At 46.2% G+C, this 19,043-nt stretch overlaps 1 protein-coding gene across 1 annotated transcript; it reads left to right on the top strand.

Annotated features, from left to right (window-relative positions):
- Positions 1-14,309: 14,309 nt before the first annotated feature.
- Positions 14,310-15,392, top strand: OLIG3 (oligodendrocyte transcription factor 3). Its single transcript, XM_043590541.1, has one exon. The coding sequence runs from the start codon at positions 14,568-14,570 to the stop codon at positions 15,384-15,386; it is 819 nt and encodes a 272-aa protein (XP_043446476.1). The 5' UTR covers positions 14,310-14,567; the 3' UTR covers positions 15,387-15,392.
- Positions 15,393-19,043: the final 3,651 nt, after the last annotated feature.

Raw genomic sequence — 19,043 nt, 5'->3', positions numbered from 1 at the left:
TGCGTGAAGGCTGTAAATGCCACTTTGTATTTATACAAACAACTAACGGATCCCAAGCTATCCATTTCAGGGTACATTCTTATTATTTGTTTCGCTTTGTTTGGGGGGGCCACAAGAACAGGGAATTCAATTAGTTATAATTCTTTGTTCATAGCACGCTCCCATAATTGGTCCCTGTGTGTGTGTGTTTGTGTTTATTCTGAATAATACAATAAAGACTTGTGAACACCCATCCCAATACAGAAACTGGAACACTGACAATGTCTTCTATAATTTGTGGTTTGTTTCTGTCCCATATTGTTCCCTCCATCCCCTAAAGTGTCCACGTATCTGGAATGTGGGCTGATCCTTTTCTTACTTTTGTTCTTTTCTTTAAAAATATATATAGTTTTGGGGCACCTGGGTGGCTCAGTCGGTTGGGCATCCGACTTCGGCTCAGGTCGTGATCTCGCGGTTCGTGAGTTCGAGCCCCACGTTGGGCTCTGTGTTGACAGCTCAGAGCCTGGAGCCTGCTTCGGATTCTGTGTCTCCCTCTCTCTCTGTGTCCCGCCCCCCGCTCGTGTTCTGCCTCTCTCTCTCAAAAATAAATAAACATTTAAAAAATATATATGTGTATATATATAGTTTTTCCACTTTTCTGTGTATTTTTAATAAGTATGTTGTTTTGTTGTTTTAACTTTACAGAAATGTTATCATTCTCTTTGTAATCTCCTGGACTCTCATTATTTCTCTTAATTTTGTGTTGGTAAGACTTACTCATATTTTTGCATGAAGGTATAGTTTCTTCATTTAAACTACTGAATAATTCTGCATGTATACCCCAATTTATATCACTGTTTTCCCATTAATAACCATTTGCTACTGGAACAGGGATGCCATGAGCATTCTAGTACAGGGCAGATCTGCAGGAGTACAGGTTCAACAGTTTTGAGTGGAGGCATATAATCTAGGAGTAGAATTGCTGAGTCGTGGGTGTGTGAATGTTCAGCTTTAGAAACTAGTACGAAACTTTTCCTAAGAGGCTATATCAGCTTATACTCCCACCAGAAATGCATGAGATCCTGTTGAACTACAGTGCCGTCAATATTTGGTATTTTCAAACTTCTTCGTACTTGGCATTTAAATGGATTTAAAATGCTATCCCCTTGTGGCCCTTATTTGTGTTTTCCTGACTATTTAATGAAGTTGAACATCTTTTTTTCTTAATATATATATATTTTTAAGTTTTTTTACGTGTTTTGAGAGAGAGGCGGGGAGGGGCAAAGAGAGAGAATCCCAAGCAGGCTTCACATTGTCAGCGCAGAGCCTGACTTGGGGCTCAAACCGATGAACCGTGAGATCATGACCTGAACTGAAGTCCGAGGCTTAACTGACTGAGCCACCCAAGCTCCCCACTTTTTGTAAGTTTATTGGCCACATGGATTTTGTCTCATGTGATATTTCTGTTTATGTCTCTCTTTTTTCAGTTTATTTATATATTTTGAGAGAGAGGTAATCTCAAGCAGCCTCCGCGTTGTCAGTACATGGAGCCCGAGGTGCGGCTTGATCTCATGAAACTCGAGATCGTGGCTTTTGCTGAAATCAAGAGTCCGAGGCTTAACCGACTGAGCCACCCAGGCGCCCCTTTATTGGTCTTGTATGTTGCAAAGGTCTTTTCTCAATTTGAAAATAGTCCTTTTCCCATCCTTTAAGACAAGTTTTGATTAAAGGAAGTCCATAATTTTAATATTGTCACATTTATCAACCTTTTCCTTTATCCATTTTTTTTTGCCTATTTAAGAGATGTATCTCTACTTCAAAATCATAAATGTATCAATCTATTTTTTATTAAATGTTTTAAAGTTTTGCTCTTGAAATTTAAATCTGATCCTCCTGAAGTTAATTGTTGTTTATGATTTGAGGCAGGGATTTAATTTCATTAAAACAAATATTTTTAATGTTTATTTTTGAGAGAGAGAGACAGACAGAATGTGAGTAGGGGAGGGGCAGAGAGAGAGAGGAAGACACAGAATTGGAAGCAGGCTCCAGGCTCTGATCTGTCTGTGCAGAGCTGGGTGCAGGGCTTGAACTCAGAAAGTTGAGATCATGACCTGAGCCGAAGTTGGACACCCAGCCAACTGGGTCACCCAGGCGCCCCAAATTTCAAAGTCTTATGTGAATAACCATTTCTTCCCCACATCTTTCTCCCCTTTCATGCATATACTCTCTGTATCATATTTCAGTGGTTGATATTCACACGGATACCCTTCTTCTCTTTCTATTCTATTCATTGGCCAATTGTAAAAATTCTCCACTGCCATTGTTTCTTAGGCTTTAAAATAAGCCTTGGCATCAGATAGTGCAATTATTTCATCTGTACCCGTCTTCAGCAGAAGACTCTTGCCTATTCTTGGTCCTTTACTTTCCTCTCTATATATTTTAGAGTTAGCTCAAGTTCTATTAAATATGTTACTGGGGTTTTGTGCTAAATTTTACTGAAACGACACATCAAATTGAGGAGAATTGACATTGACTAAGGATATGTGAGACCTTTACAGGAAAAATTGTAAATTGCATTGAATGCATCTCAAAAGAGGAAATAAGTGGAGAGTTATATTATATTTATAGTAAAGATTTAACGTTGGAAAGTTGAACATCATAAATACATTTATATTGTAAACGTGTAAGGAATTCATGGCTGGCAAGGCATTTTATACACAATTTCTACATTGTCAAGCTGCATCAGACCTATGTAATAAAAAATTAATAAAATTGTTTATTTTTAATAAAAGTAAAAATTTCTATTTACTTATTTTGAGAGAGAGAGAGAGAGAGAGAGAGAGTATAAACGGGGGAGGGACAGAAGGGCAGGGGAGAATCCCAAGCAGGGTCAGCTGTGTGCAGCCTGATGCAGGGCTCAATCTCACAAACCATGGGATCATGACCTGAGCCAAAATCAAGAGTCAGAGGCAACTGAGCCACCCGGGCACCCTCCCCTCTTTTTTCAATGTTTATTTATTTATTTTGAGAGAGAGTGCACAGAAGCAGGGGAGGGACAGGAAAAGAGAGAGAGGGAGCCATCTGGCAATTTTAATAAGATTATGGTCCTCATGTGACAGGAGAGACCTTGTGACATGACCATTAGAAACAAGAAACAATTTTCCATTTTAGTACATGCCCTTCTTGCTTCCGTTTTTAACTTAACCTTTGGAAAAAGAGCTCTCAGATATTATGACTTTTAAAAATATCCAGTGGTCAAGAACAAATAGGAGGAAATCATATAGGCATTATGGCTTTAGGGCTTTCCAACATGGTAGATCTCCTTCACATCAAAAAACGTATTTGTTGTAAATATGGACATTAGGTTTCCCAATTACACTTACAGCCATCTGGCGGAATCCCTTCAGGACCTAGGGTAGAGGAGCCAAAGTGGCATAGAGGCAGGTGAGACACTTTCTGGGACATATCTTTGGGAAGCATTCCGCATCTGGAGCACTCTTCAAGGGTTCTATCTGGGACTAGCTTGAGGCAAAGTAAATTGCCTTAGTTTCCCTCAATTCTTGCAATGGCTCCTCAGACACTCTCTCCAAATGTCCCTTACTGCAGGCCTGTCCACAGTCCTACCCCGGGGCTAGAACTCCCCTTTATGCCACACTCTACCTCAGAGATGTCACTTACTCATCACTTTCCTCCATTTGGAAATCAGCAGACTTTTCCTGTATTCTACTTCTCATATTCATGGCCCATCTTTTCAGTCCGGCTTTTGCAGGCCACAGGTGCACTGCACATCCCTTGCTTTCTGTCTGGGGCTTCGTGAGAGTGCCGGTGGGGACTGCCTTGTCACTCCCACGTGTGCGGCCCAGAACTGTGGAGGTATTTAATCATGAACAGCTCTCACCAATGGGAGGGGAGAGGCTAGAAACAATGGATAAATGCTTCTCCATTTCACCCTTGGGTGAACGCATTCTATTTATTCACAAGAAGGACTCAAGAGAAGTCAAGGCCCAGTTGTCCATAGCAGTGATCAGCTTGACAAAACACCTTTTGTACTGATCCTTCCTCCTTCTCTGTTTTACTGTCCCCACACCCCCACTCCTGTTATCTGGGATCACTTTCCAAATAAATGTCCTGTACAGAGAGAAACAGGCTAAGACAAAAAGATCCTTCGGGTCTGTTCTTGTACCTCCCAAATAAGTGCCCAATCTGTTAAAATAACCAATATTAATCACCAAAACCTCAAGGTCACCTTTATATTGTCTTTCAGGAGATGATTGGTTTTCTTGTCTTTTTAGCACCTAGATTCAGGAGGCTACGTTTTCCTTGATTTTGTTTCCTCAGAACCTCTAATTGAAGTGATACATAGGACCACTCAAAAAATGTGGGAATGAGGGGCGCCTGGGTGGCTCAGTCGGTTGAGCATCCGACTTCGGCTCAGGTCGTGATCTCACGGTCCGTGAGTTCGAGCCCCACATCGGGCTCTGTGCTGACAGCTTAGAGCCTGGAGCCTGATTCAGATTCTGTGTCTCCCTCTCTCTCTGAACCTCCCCCATTCATGGTCTCTCTCTGTGTCTCAAAAATCAATAAAGGTTTAAAAAAAATTTTTTTTTAAATGTGGGAATGAATGAATGAGAAAGCAATACACTGTGACTCCACCCCCCCCCCCCCCCCCCCAAGATATCAGTGGTAAGACTCTGGCCAGATGAAAGTAGGATTGACTGAGTGCCAATCACTGGAAGGTCTTTTAGAATAAAATTTGGCAACGTTTTCAAATCTGAATGTGCAAATACCACAACCCTGCCTCTCCATATGAGACCGATCCTGGTCTACTAGGCCCAAAGACTCCCCACCCTGAGCCTGGATATCAAGGATGGATGTGTGATTAGACAGTAATAGCAAGACTGAGCTTGAAAATTTTTGTTTGGGACCCAGACTTCAAATAAGCCTATTGGTTTAGAGGGCTTTCCATAAGAGGAAAACAAAACAAATTTTAAATCATGTTTTTTCTAAAAGTCTTTCTTTATATCTAATCAACAATCAGACACTTCCCAGCCATATTTTTTAGAGGAACTGAGCACTTTTTATACTACCTTCTATAACTCATGAATTCTATACCTTAATTTTATTTCTAAAAGTTATACAGTCTCCAAGCACCTGCTCCAATTTCTAAGAGGTACTTTGGTATGCTTTATATTTATTACAAATTCCCAACTTGCCAGAGAGTGGGGACAATGGGGAAGAATGAGTCCTGCCTTAATAGCGAGAATAGATATAAAACAATTTTAAAAGAATACCAAGATAATATTTATAGAAGAATAAAGCTGGACAAATATTTTTGGATGTTAAAAATATATACAGAAGACAGAGTGAAAAAATCTTATTTCAAAAGCATACTACTGCATGATTTTAAGAGGTTTGCAAAACGCTCTCACAAAGGCATATGTCATGATCATGACCATTCTTACTGTGCAGATGACAAAACAAAAGTTCAGAAATGTGAAAAAAACGGGGCACCTGGGTGGCTCAGTCAGGTGAGTGTCCGACTCTTGATTTCAGCTCAGGTCATGGTCTCGGGGTTCGTGGGTTTGAGCCCCACGTTGGGCTCTGCACTGTGTCAGCAAAGTCTGCCTTGAGTTCTCTCTCCCTCTGTCTTCTGCCCCTACTCCACTTGTGCTCTCTCTCTCTCTCTCTCTCTCTGAAATAAATAAACTTAAAAACAAAGAAAAGAAAAAAGAAATGGTAAGAAACTTACATAAATGTGCACAGCTGGTAAGCAGCAAATCCTATCCAGGAAATTTGCTGGGTTGTGAAGTCTTTCTTGGGTCCTACCTTCTCTCTAGTCTTCATATCCTAAGAAAGGCACTCTCATCAATGGGCAAGTGGAATCCGTATGTTTACAGCAATAGAGTTTTTTATTTTTATTTATTAAAAACAATTTTAATGTTTATAATTTTTTGAGAAAAAGAGACAGAGCATGAATGGGGGAGGGGCAGAGAAAGAGGGAGACACAGAATCCGAAGCAGGCTCCAGGCTCAGGCACATAGAGCCCGACACGGGGCTCAAACTCACGGACTGCGAGATCACGACCTGAGCTGAAGTCGGGGGCTTAACTGACTGAGCCACCCAGGCGCCCCCAAAAGAATTTTTTTAATTATTATTAATAATTTATATCCCTCCAAGAGCTCATCTTTCCTCTAATCCCATGGTATTTGCCAGCTTTGGCCAGAAGACAATTTATTAAAGAAAGTTACACAATATTCCTTATGTATTTGTGTTCTTTGTTGACATGTATTCTTGTTCCCTTTGTTATTGGTGGCTTTTGCAAAGAGGGATGTGAAGGACACCACAAACATTGAGAGGAGCTATTGCCTTGTTATCCTAGTCCTGTCTTTAAAAAGTTTTTCAATGCCAAGCTGCATATGCCCTTTACTTTTTAGTTTCTACAGCTATTGAAAACTCTTAAGTTGAATTGGTTCTAGACTCTTGGCCCACATCTTTCCTGCCACACATTGTCTTTTAGCAGTATTTTTCTCTGGGATGTCTGTTGTTGGCATTACTTTCCCCAAAGGCATTATTTTCCATTTAATGTAATTACTTCAATTAATAAATCTAACGGGAGCCAAAGAGCTATTATCCACAGCTTTACTTTTATAGGAGGCAAAACTTTGATAAAGATGAAGAGATGAGACAATTATAGCAACTGTACTTGAAAAGTATATACATAATCACATTTTTGGTTTTCTACAATTAACCCATATGAAACCATTCCCCAGAGCAGGGTGGAAACTGACTCTGGGAAGAATTTTTAAATCAGCTTAAAAATAACATGCAACAAAATAAAAATGTCTTCTCCTAACTATGCTTTCTACTCTTGTACTCTTATTTAAGCAAACGCATTATTGCATTTATGAGCAACTCTTGGGACACTGGAGTTGTCCTCAATATAAAGCTAAAAGGTTTTTTAAACAAATAAAATGAAAGATTTTTTTTCCTTGTTGAAAAACTAAAGAACTTCTTCGGGAGCGCCGTTCAACAGCATTAGGGTATCGACAGTACTAATTATTAAAAATTCTATTTCTTAGCAGGGTTTCAGTCTGACAGTGTTCTCAGTTTTCCACTTTCCTTCTAAAAGCAGTTTCTGACCCATTCCAGTACCTAGAAGCACCATCCTCGAAGGATTACTCAGTGTTCTCATTCCCACAGCTTTATCTCAGGCTTAACAACACATTGCAGGATGAATGAGTCCTGGAGAAGCGTGCCATGGGGTTCCCTGGGCACCTATATGAGATCAGCAAACTTGCTATCCCTCGGACTTTAGAAAGCAGACACAGACGTGCTCTCTATTAAAATATTGGAATCAACGGTAACATTTCCCTAAGTATAAAAAGTAAACATATATCTGAGGAGGGCTCTCCTACAAACAACTCTATGAAATTCACTCAAAGGTAGAATCAGGATTATGTATTATGATCTAAGGACATGTGCACAGTGTTTTATATGACCTCCTTCTCTTTCTCCCCGCCCCCATTACAAAGTTGTTTTTTTTTTCCTAACAGTCTACTCCTATTATGAGGCTTGCTGTAATAAAATAGGGTAAAAACAAAGTTCCGAAGTATCTAATTGAACTGCATCTGTGAACATAAGTAGTCCAGGATTCTGCTATGTCTCATTACAAAGGTTGTGAAATAATAAAATTTACTAGGGGGAAAAATGTGAATTTAGAAGATTATCAAGTTTCTTTCATCAGTATCTTAAATAATGCCATGTTATGAAAATATGTTAATTTATGTTATCTTTTTATGTTGTAAAAATTAACAATTGATGTTTTTACTAAAGTGCTGATAGTACTGAGAATATCATTTCAAAAAAAAAAAAGAGAGTATCATTTCAGTTGTTGAGCAGGAAACTCAGACTGATCTGCAAGTAAAATATAGGATAAATATCTACAAATTTTGAGCGATAATTTGCTTTCAGCCTGTTTCTTTTCTTCCCACCCTCCCCCCCACCAAAAAAAAAAAAAAAGATAACAAGATTTGAGGTTTGAATTGTCTGAATAATTGGTCCAATTTTATTATATATTATGATATATGTAAAGATGAAGATACAAATTCGGCCAATATTGTAAATGGTGACAATTTGGTTTTATAAACTTTTACATTCAGTCTGTTATGCAAATAAAATAAAAATACTGATAAATAGAAAAATATAATGAGAAAGGAGCATATATTACATTTTCATTTCTTTTTAGAAGTGATGAAGCAGAGTCTGTCTGGTCCAGACCACAGGTTCCGCATAAAATGAATCAGCCATGGAAATGTTCATTTTTGAAAACTGCCATTTTAACTTTTCAAGATTCAGTAGCAGACACCTCAATTATCATTTTCTCAAAATAATGTGCGTAAATCTGTATTTGTTCGGGGTCAATATAACTTATTAACTCCAACTCTATTTATGAACAGGTGTGTAATGTTTCCTCTTGTCTTGATTAGCATCGGAAAAATAACATTTCTTTTTATTTAGGACTCCAAGACTTCAAATAAATATTTTAACGTATTTACACAAATACACATGTAAGTTTCAGAACATATGTGTATAAATACCTATAATAAAAAGCAGTGTAAGAAACTGATGACGTAAATATTAACATCTTTTTAATCTTCTGTTGCTCTATACATAGGTTCTTATAGTCTGATCTCTTTGTGGCATCCATTCATTTACACACTTTGTGTATAAGCCTGAATGTTACTGAACACAAAATGAAAATAACACATATGCTGCATAAGATATTTATATCTAAAATAAACTTCTGTCTCTAAAATAAAACTAAATTCCATAAGCACTTTAGCAAAGAATACAGCAATATGTGTTGAACGTAACTATCTAACTGACTATGCCAAGAAGATGATGCAAAAACTTGCAAAAGCAGAATTGAATATTGTGTGCTATTTTATAGTAAGATATCAAGCTGCATACAGTGTCTTTAACTATAAAGTCACAAAGGATTAAATTAATAACAATAAGATACTAATACATCATCCACTTAATGCTTCTTAAAGGATTGGGATTAACAGAGCCACACATCCAAAACGTCAGGGCACATGCCAAGAATGTGTGTCTAAGTATGCAAATCTGAATAGAACTCATCAGTCCATGTGATTGATCACCAGTGATATTTACATCAACCTAAACATTCCAATCTTGAGGAAAAATGCTTTCAATTTATAGGCTTCCTTCAGGGTTGGAAACTCAGGAGTTTTGGCAACTGAGCAGGTGTTACCAGAAAGGAAAGAAAGAGTACTGAAGTATGCTCACTGACTGAGCGAAATCCTGTAAAGGAAGTCTAGAAGTTCTTACCTCCTTTGACTTAAGGCAGCCTTTCAAGAATGAGAATTAGTCTGGAAGTGCGAGCCAGGCTTGCTCCTACACATCATTAAAACCGAACTTCTAGTTCTGCCCACGTATTCACTCGTCTATACACTCACATAATTAGCACGTCATCATTTTATGCTATTCTGGGACTTCCTCAGTTCCTCCAATATCACACCCAACGTTGCAAAAAGCAGTCACTATCACCTCATAAAATTCTGCTGTCCTTCAACGTCTGCTTTTTCCTGTAAGAAAGCCAGATTTTTTTTTTTAAAAAGACGGGGGGAAAACGCTAGATCAGTGAATGTTCAAGATATGATGCAAAATATGGGGAGACCCAGAAAACGGAAACACTTCAGTCGGTCTGTCCAGATCCACCCACTCGGGCCCTTCCAGCACCTACTTGATGGTTGGGATTTCCATTTTGTCATCTCCAACCGCAGGGCGCGGAGTTCAGTACTTGCGCCACACTCCAGCCCCCGGGACGCGCGGCTGCAAGAGGAGAGAATTCCTGCCTGCCCGAGATTTCTGTTGACGTTAATTTTTATAAAAACTGTTCTCTCTCTCTCTCTCTTTTTCTCTCTCATTCTCTAAGGGCTTCTTTGATCAACTCAACTGCTTCAATGACCCGCCCCCACTGCTAATGTGGTGAAGTGATTGTTTTACTCAAATACAAAACTACTTTTTGAGAACTTCCTCCGTGCTCAGCTAGTGTTTAGGCTATTCCCCTGGTTGCCCACGACGGAACACCCTTAGAGATGTTTGAGGTTCCCCTTTTGTCGTTTTTGTTTTGGAAGGGGGCCTGGGGTAAAAGGTGAAGCCCACAGGGCAGCCTCCCGCCGTTCGGTCTCGGCCAAAGTTTCCGCCGGTCAAGTTTGAGGCTGGGCGAGCGACGGGAGCTCCTGGACATTGCTGATCCACCGGCTCCGCACAGCGGCCTCCCGGCAGGTCGGCCAGCGCGACCACTGGCCTCCGGACTCCGACGAGGAGTGGGGGGGGTGCTCGCCGTGGAGCCCAAATCGCCGCGGCCTCGGGCAGAGCCGGCAGCTTCCGGAGAGGAGCTCGGTGGCTGGAGCTGCGGAGCGGTGGGCGCGCCACCGGGCTTAGGGTAAGAGATGCTCCCCGGAGACCTGGGGTGGGGGCCGGAGGAGGGGGGGTCGCGCACAGGAATTGCCTGGAAGCCTCCGGAGGGCGCGGTTCCCGGGAGCCGGAGCTGCAGAGCTGAGGCTGTGCGCCCCGGGCGCGAGGGGAAGGCTGCGCCGCTCTTCGGACCGGGTCCCCGCGCGCACCCGCTGCCGCCTCGGGTAGTACAAAGTACTCACAGGCTCTGCCGGGAGCAAGACTGAGTGGCGGGAAGCGGCCCGCGCCGGCCTCCGGAAGCACCTGTTGCGGGAGAACGGCCCCCGCCTCCGCGCCGACCCCGCTGCGCCCCCAGGCTGCGAGGGCGCCGGGTGCGGCCCGAGAGAGCCGGGCCCCGCGCCGCCGCCGGGTCGCTGGCTCCCTCTTCTTGCTTGTTTCAGCCCTCTGAAAGGGCCCCTGGCCAGGGCCAAGGTCACGGCGCGTCTCCGGCTGAGGCCCCTCTGGGCTGCCTCGGCCCCACCGAGCTGCCGCAGCCTCCGCCCAGCGCCGGCTCCCTTCCTCCCCCCGCCCCCTGCTCACGCCCGGCGTGAGCGCCGGCAGAGACAGTTCTCTGAAGGAACTCGCGCAGCTCGCCCTTCTAAGTTCCCCGCCTGCTCCTGCTCGGGGCTGGGCGCAGGTTTCGGGTTCACCCTCAGAGTCCAAAGCGACCTCGCTAGGCAAACTCTTGGGGACAGCGCCTGCACAGCCAGTTGGGGCTCCTCTGCCTTTTGCGCCCCGTTCAGTATCAACCCATTTTATGGAGAGCAAAGTTGTGGCTCCTTCGTTCATTCTTCCTCGTCTTGATGTTAATTCCTACAGAATATAGGGAATAGAGAACAAGCCTCCTAGGAGACTCTAGGCCCCTGTAAGGCCTCGCCAGAAGTGCTTGCCGGACTGGGGCCCTGGACCTTGGACCATTTCACATTCACCTGTAGAAGCCTTTTGGGAAAGCGGGGAGGAGAGGGCGCGCGGCGTCCTGGACTGTGGCCGAGGGCCCTCGGCCTGGACACGCAGTTCTGCCAGGTCAGGCAGATCTACCTTCGCGTTGCCGGAGCTGTAAACCCGCTAGAGGGGCAGGGGGTCTGTAGGCAGAGGCCCGGGGCCCCTTTCCAGCCTAGCGCAGTTCCCGTCTGATCTGGTCGCAGGGGCAGCGTCCCCCCACTCGGCGGAAAGGCGGCGCCGAGGAAGAGGGGCTTCTGGTTCGGACTCCCAGAAGCTTGGTGTTGGTCTTTCCAGTCCGAAAGTGAGTTTCCAGTTTGTATTTCAAGGCCAGCTTCCCTTTTTCCTTGCCACCTCGATTAACGTGAGAAAATTTTATACCTTGTTTCATATTGCCCACTGAGAAAATTAGAAGTTTTTTTTTTAATGCTTTTTAAAAAAGCCTTTAGCAGCATAACTTTATCTACTCCTTCATTTGTAATCAATCGTTCTAACTAGACTTTGCTACTTCCTGAAATAAAAACTGAGTTACAGCATTCTCAGTTTGGACAAGAGAAAGGCCCGAGTCGATGCCCAAGGGTCAGGAAGGTGGTTCAGGAGGCGGCGGGGGCCGGGCCTGTGCACTGGCCCAAAGGTTGGGAAACGTCTTTTCCTCCAGTGTGGGGTTCCCAGGGTTCCCCCGCCGCCCGACGTGAGCAGCAGAGAAGCGCTCGGGGCGGCGGTCTGGACCACGCCTCTCCACCATCACCATCACCTAGGACTGTCCGAATATATGCTGATGTTCTGGAACCCTTTTTCTCATAAGCAGTTCGGTGGATGTCGCTGTCTGAGCTCAAAGGGACGGGTCTGGTGAATTCAGAAACATTTCTTTGGCTTGGATATTAGAAGTGCGTTTGGACAATCAACCTTTCCACATTCCAAATCGAATCATTTGGATTCTTCGTTTTAAAAAATCTGCCTTCTACGGAGGTGGGGGCGGTCGGAGGATAGAAGTCCAGTCTTCAAGGGCCCTAAGGGCCTGGCGTTGAGGAGGGACTCTCGTCCATTTTCTTCTCTTACAGAGAAGCGAAGTTCAGTGCAGAAAAGCATCCTCTCCAATGTTGCGTCTGCCCATCCTACTGGTACTTGCCAGCGCAGCTTTCGAGGCGAGACTGCCAAAGAGGCAAAGCCTCGCAGAGCTTACAGACTCCCGGGCTAGGCATGCAACCCTCTCTGTTGGCCGTTCCACTTTGTCCACAAAGTGGAGGCTAAGTGAGGCCTCCTCTAGCTTGCTAGTCCCAAAGATATGCACTGACTGCGCCGCGCAGTCCGAGGCCCTGACTGCCGGAGATTCCGGGATTGTTTCGGTTTCACACTTTGCATCCCCTCGACTACAACCTGGCACCTGTCTTGGGTTCCTCCGAGCCCAGAGCGTGGCGGCGCCCAGGCTCTTCTAGAGGCCTCCCGCGGGCTCCCGAGGGTTTCTGCTTTCCCGCCCCTCAACTGTTTAGCTAGTCCCATTGACAAAACACAGCAAGGGGGAAGAAAGATCGCGCCGACCTCCGCCCTGGAACCGAAGGTTCCAAACTCCAGGCCTCCTTCCTCTTTATCCCCAGACTCCACCGAGCACTGGCCCGCAGTGCCCACGCGCGCACGCCTACGGGGCTCTCCAGATCCTTTCCCTGCAGAACGCGCGCGCCCACACAAACACACGTTGTTTCTTATTCGACCCTCAGCACCGGCTTTCCCCACCCCGTGGACCCACCGGCCCCAGCCCAGTGGCGCCGAGCTGCAGATGCTACCCGCCTCTGCGCGCCAGCTCCCGACCGGGACTGCCCCACCCGCTTCTGTTAGCGCCAGGGTCCGGGGGCTGCGGGGTAGCCCCGGCAGGAACAATCTCTCCGGAGTTCTTGGGAACCCTTCCTATCTCTAACTCCCTCCCTGGCTACTCCGCCACTTTTCCTCCCCTCCCCTTGGTTGGGTTTTTGTTTTTGTTTTTGTTTTTTTGGTGTTGTTTGTTTGTTTGTTTTCCTCAGGTCCAGGTCTAAGAAGTTAGAGAATTGTGCAAAGCAAATTCTTTCAGTAATCTATTTAAACGAGGGAAAAGAGAAAGAAAGAAAGAAAGAAAGAAAGAAAGAAAGAAAGAAAAAAAGAAAGAAAGAAAAGGAAAGGAAAGGAAAGGAAAGGAAAGGAAAGGAAAGGAAAGGAAAGGAAAAAGAAAAGAAAAGAAAAGAAAAAAGAGAAGAAAACCCATCCCTATAACAGTGTCGGGGCAAGCCCTTCACCACAAACGGAGGTCCCATTGCAATTAGGCCGGAAGGGCTCAATAAACAAAATGAACACCGTATCAGTGTTTAGGAAAAGAGACCTAATAACCAACCAGTTCAGACAGTGCCCAGCGACACGAGGTCCCCCTCTCCCTCCACCCCCGCGCCCACCCCCTGGCGCGGGGAACCTGCCCTCCAACCGCATCTCTGTCCTTGACACCGTTCCATTAGGACTTCTTTTGCTCACATTCCCCAAAACTTGGGAGTAGCTATGAAGAAAAGAGAATGTTTCAGTTTCTCTCTAGAAACCCGGAGGAATCTCCGACTACTGCCTGGCTCCCTTTCCTTCCGGCGGTTGGTTCCTTAGGTGTGATTTGGTTAGGGAAATTTGGGGGGGGGGGGGAGGAGGGGGAGGGAAGTTAAAAAAAAATCCAGGAAGGAGCGAGCTGGAGCGGTGAGTGTGTCAATCAGAGAGGGTTTTGTGCCTTGGGGCTCCTAGCGGTTCGGAGCAGAGGTGTCCCAGGGCGGCCCCACAATGAATATGAATAGGAATCCTTGCAAAATGGGACAGCAAAGCGCACCGCCCTGAATGACGGCACGTCGTCCTAACCAGCCCAGGATAGATAGGAGGGTTCCTTTTGTCTCTTTTCTCCGCCGCAGCTCTATAAAAGCCCCTCTTTTTCAGCGTGAGGTTAGTCCCAGCAAACACCAACCCGCTGTCCAGGAAACAGCCTAACCGGAGAGAAGGGAGTGGGGAGGGAGAGAGGCGGGGAAAGGCAGTGCCTCAGCTTTTCTTCTCAAGTCTTGCCACTGAGAAGTGGGTCGCTGGGCTGTGCAGATTTTTTTTTTTTTAATTTCAAGATTTTCCTTAATTTCCCACCTAAAGCCTCCCCGCGGTAGGGCCGCATCCCCCGTAATAAAATGAATTCTGATTCGAGCTCTGTCTCCAGCAGAGCTTCGTCGCCGGACATGGATGAGATGTATCTGAGGGAACACCACCACCGCCACCACCACCACCAGGAGAGCCGTCTCAACTCGGTCTCCTCCACGCAGGGCGACATGGTGCAGAAGATGCCCGGGGAAAGCCTCTCGCGGGCCGGCGCCAAGGCCACCGGCGAGAGCAGCAAGTACAAAATCAAGAAGCAGCTGTCGGAGCAGGACCTACAGCAGTTGAGGCTGAAGATCAACGGTCGGGAGCGCAAGCGGATGCACGACCTAAACCTCGCCATGGACGGGCTGCGAGAGGTCATGCCCTACGCGCACGGGCCCTCGGTGCGCAAGCTCTCCAAGATCGCCACTCTCCTGCTGGCCAGAAACTACATCCTCATGCTCACCAGCTCCCTGGAGGAGATGAAGAGGTTGGTTGGCGAGATCTACGGGGGCCACCACTCTGCCTTCCACTGCGGGACCGTGGGCCACTCGGCCGGCCACCCCGCGCACGCCGCCAACGCGGTGCACCCGGTGCACCCCATCCTGGGCGGCGCGCTCTCGTCCGGCAACGGCTCGTCGCCGCTGTCCGCCGCCTCGCTGCCGGCCATCGGCACTATTCGACCTCCCCACTCGCTGCTCAAGGCGCCCTCCACGCCGCCCGCGCTGCAGCTGGGCAGCGGCTTCCAGCACTGGGCCGGGCTGCCCTGCCCCTGCACCATCTGCCAGATGCCGCCGCCGCCGCACCTTTCCGCTCTCTCCACCGCCAACATGGCTCGGCTGTCGGCCGAGTCCAAGGACTTGCTCAAGTGAGCAGAGGACGGCCCGGCAGCTGCCCAGGATGAGGGGAGAGAGGCGGGAGGGACTGCGGTGTCGGGCCGGGAGGGGAGAGGGAGGCTGAGCACTCGCTCGGCCGGCGGGAGGGTGAGCGCGGGGTCCCGCGGCCTCCCACTCCGTCGGAGATCTCAGACTCCGCTTGACCTCCCGGAGGGAAAGGACCAAAACCAAACTGCAATTGCTAGGTGGTAACGAAGGGGGACTCGAACCAGACTTCGTGTGTTTTGCATGCATGCTTCTTTTCCCCATGCCGCGCCAGTGCTTCTCACTTACATAGGCTCTTGTCAAAACTGCATTTGTTGTGTAAAGACGGGATCGGTGTGGTCAAAAACTTGCGAAGGGACTTTAGAGTTGGCTTTCTCTGGCTCTGTGTTCTCACCTTGGAAAAGACAACATCCCTTTTGTGCAAAAACAGATGTAAATATTTCCTGGAGATGGATGCAATTACGATTGTCACTATCTCTCCTCAGTTGTTTTTCTAGAGACGTTGAGAGAGAGAGAGAGAGAGAGAGAGAGAGATCAAGACCCAAGTTTTGAATCTCAACCCCGGTCCAGGGCATGACATCTCTTATGTGGGTTTTCCTTAAGACGCAGTGTAGGTCAAAAGAATGCATGCAAGCTTCTAAATGAATCTTCTCGAAACATGTTGTGCAGGCCATGATGCCATTTTCCTTGTAACAAGGATTTATTAGTGAATTCTCCGAAGTATCCATATATCTGTCTGTGGTTGTATGAAATGAAAAAAAGGGGGCAGAGTGCAAAGACCCAAACTCACGCACAAGCGCTTCTTCCCCCACCCCACCCCCTCTGAACTCCATTCCCAAACTCCATCCCAAGGCTGTTCTAGGGGCCAGCTATTGCCAGAGCCTGGGCTCCCTCTACTAGCTTGCCCCATCCCCCCCCTCCCCCCTTGCTCAGCGATTCTGCATGCGGGGTTGGCTCTCTCTATCATCAGCTTTGAAAAGTTATCATGGTTTGGGGAGGGGTGCCGTTTTTATTTTCCTGAACATTTGCTTGAAATATTTTGTTAGGGCCTCAAAGACAATACCTGTCTTTATTTTTTATATATTCTTGATAACTATGATATATTTATTAATAACCAGTGTTTCTGGATGAGATTTCAAATAAAAAAGAACCTTTAAATCCTGGCTTTGCCTTTGCCTAAGATTTTTGAAGATGGGGGTAGTGGGTAAGGAATACGTGGACCCAGTAAGGTGTACCTGGCAGGGGGTGAGAGATTTTGAGTGGGTGGGCAGATACAAAGACTTTTCTCTGGTCTTTCACAGGTAAAAAGGTCAGATAAATTGGTGTTAATTATTACAACCAGATGTCTTTCAGATAGGAGCATTGTCCACACTGGTAGCCTTGTGATATTTGAGCTCCTTATTTCTCTGCAGTCATCAGGCGCTCATAAACTCAGCAATTGAGATTTTTAAAAAGTAATCTGAAAACCCAGAGTGACAGGAAATGAGAGGCAGTGGCTGCACCGCTGTGTTGACAACTGGCAGGAACGAAGCAGTAAGTTAAGTTCTTTTCACTTTATAGTGGCCGTGTGGCCTTTAAAAAAAATACGCAGGTTAAAATCCACTATATGTTTGAAAAGTCCACAAAGAGGGCGTCCTAGAAAATAATCAAGTACCCACACTTCTCCCTGCCCCCTGGGCAGTGGGCCCCGGAGAGAAAGGGAAGGCCACGCCGCTTTGTAAGGTGAGCTCAGGATGAGGCCAACCACTTCCTAAGTCCTAGCATCTGGAAGATTTATAGCAGTAATTCTCCCTTCTTTCCTCCGTTAGATTGCAGGTCTGATTAGATGGAAACATTGGGCATCTTCTACATAAGTGATGGCTGAAACAGGGGTCATTTTAACCAATTCCTTTTCTCTCTTCATCCCTCACCAATTCCGTAACACTTCCGAATAGTTTGTACAAGCAAAAGTAATCCAGCAAGAGGGTTTTGTTTGTTTGTTTGTTTGTGCAGGACACGGAATCAAGTCCTAGTGATGATGACTCCCATGGCAGAAACCTGTATTTCTCACTAAGGAAAATGGAAACCTGACTGAAATATACCACCTCGGAATTGGTCTCTGGGTTAGATGTAACATCACCGGCAGCTGGTTGAGGCTTAAACTCCTCTTCAAGAGGGGAAGCTGATGGTTTTCACCGCAGAGCAACAAAGCTGTCTCTCTCCAGGATCCAGCAGGGAGGGAGAGCACATCTAGGAATTTTCTGCCCTTTCCTCCCTAGGCTCCCCACTGCCTGCCCTGGGAGGGCATCTCTGTGGGTCCAGGTTCTATTGAACTCAGTCTCCTCCAACTCCCCCATCCCCTCAAGCTCCCCCCCTGCCAGGGAGAAAGACCAAAGTGAGGGTCTCCAGTGGAGGATGCTTATTTCCCCTGGTTTTCAGCAGACAAATGGGGGAATAATCGTCTGTTTCCCAAGTGTGATTCATTTCTCTGGGTGAGGAAAGAGCTGTTGAGGATTTATCTGAAACCAACACAAGACAGCCCTCCAGCCTTTCCGGGTGAGCTTATTATTTAAAAAGGGGAGGGAGGGAGAAGTTTCATCAATCAGGAAAACGACTTTCCCCTGAGCTACTTGCTTCTTTGGAGTCCCGTTTCCAAAGGCCTGGTCTTGGGGGAAGACCACAGCAGCGCTGACCACTGGCTTCGAGATGAGCTTCACCCCTTCTCTAGAGCTGAAGCTTAAAGGAGAAAAGCCACACTCCTTACACCAGGGAATGGTGAATTTTGAGGTGGTGCTGCCTGTCCAATCCCTTTAGATACATCCGGTGGTCAATTTAAAGAGCCGTTAAGGTCTATTTTCGTGGGAAACTACACTCAAAGAACCACCAGGCGAGGGAATCCTATCTTGAATTATCCAACCGAAGCAGGAAGGAGACACTGCTTCCAACGTTGGGAAGTTCACCTAGCCAGGCTGAACTCCTCTGTTACAAAAACTCCTTTGGGCTAGAGACTGGGAGGAAGGATTCCTTTAAGAACAGGACAGGAACTCACGGAGAAAAATGATTTGAGAGCCAGATTGTTTGGATTTTCTTGATTCTTCGGGAAGAAACATTAGCCACCGGCCTCCAGGGAAAGGTCTTGTCCCCGAGCAAGCTGGTCCGCTTGGGGATGTGACTTTGCAGGCGACTCTTGCCTGCAATTCCCGTTAAATTCTCGAATTACTGACGCCAACAGCAAAAGTATATGTCCGCCAAGGTGAAAAAAGGTTCTTGACCCGATTCCCCCTCCCCTTGTAAATTTGCCGCTTTCTCGAAAGTTCTGAAGTCTAAGGCGGTTTTTAATTCAATCTAGAAACGCGACGAGGACTCCTTCATTCCAGAATAAACGTTGCTTCGCATTTAAAAGAACAGCGAAATGAAATCCTCGTGGGCGGTGATAGCTTGAGGAGTCCTGCACTCTATAAAAGCCTCGCGGGGCTTTAAGCAGGTGGCCGAACTTTAAGGGCGGGAGAAAGTCACATTTAGAAAGGGAAAGCATGCCAGCTTTAGCTGGGTACAGTAGAACTTTATTTCTAAGGAACACAGCTCCCTCCCCAAGGTTCTGGGACCTTGGGTTTATATCTCCAGGAAGGGCTGGGGGAGGCGGCCCAAGGTTTCCTAACTCCTGCAGGA

Source organism: Prionailurus bengalensis, chromosome B2 (assembly GCF_016509475.1).
Source record: "Prionailurus bengalensis isolate Pbe53 chromosome B2, Fcat_Pben_1.1_paternal_pri, whole genome shotgun sequence".
NCBI classification, from domain to species: Eukaryota; Metazoa; Chordata; class Mammalia; order Carnivora; family Felidae; genus Prionailurus; species Prionailurus bengalensis.
Note: the sequence above shows the minus strand (reverse complement) of the source record. Positions and strands in the feature narration are given on the sequence as shown.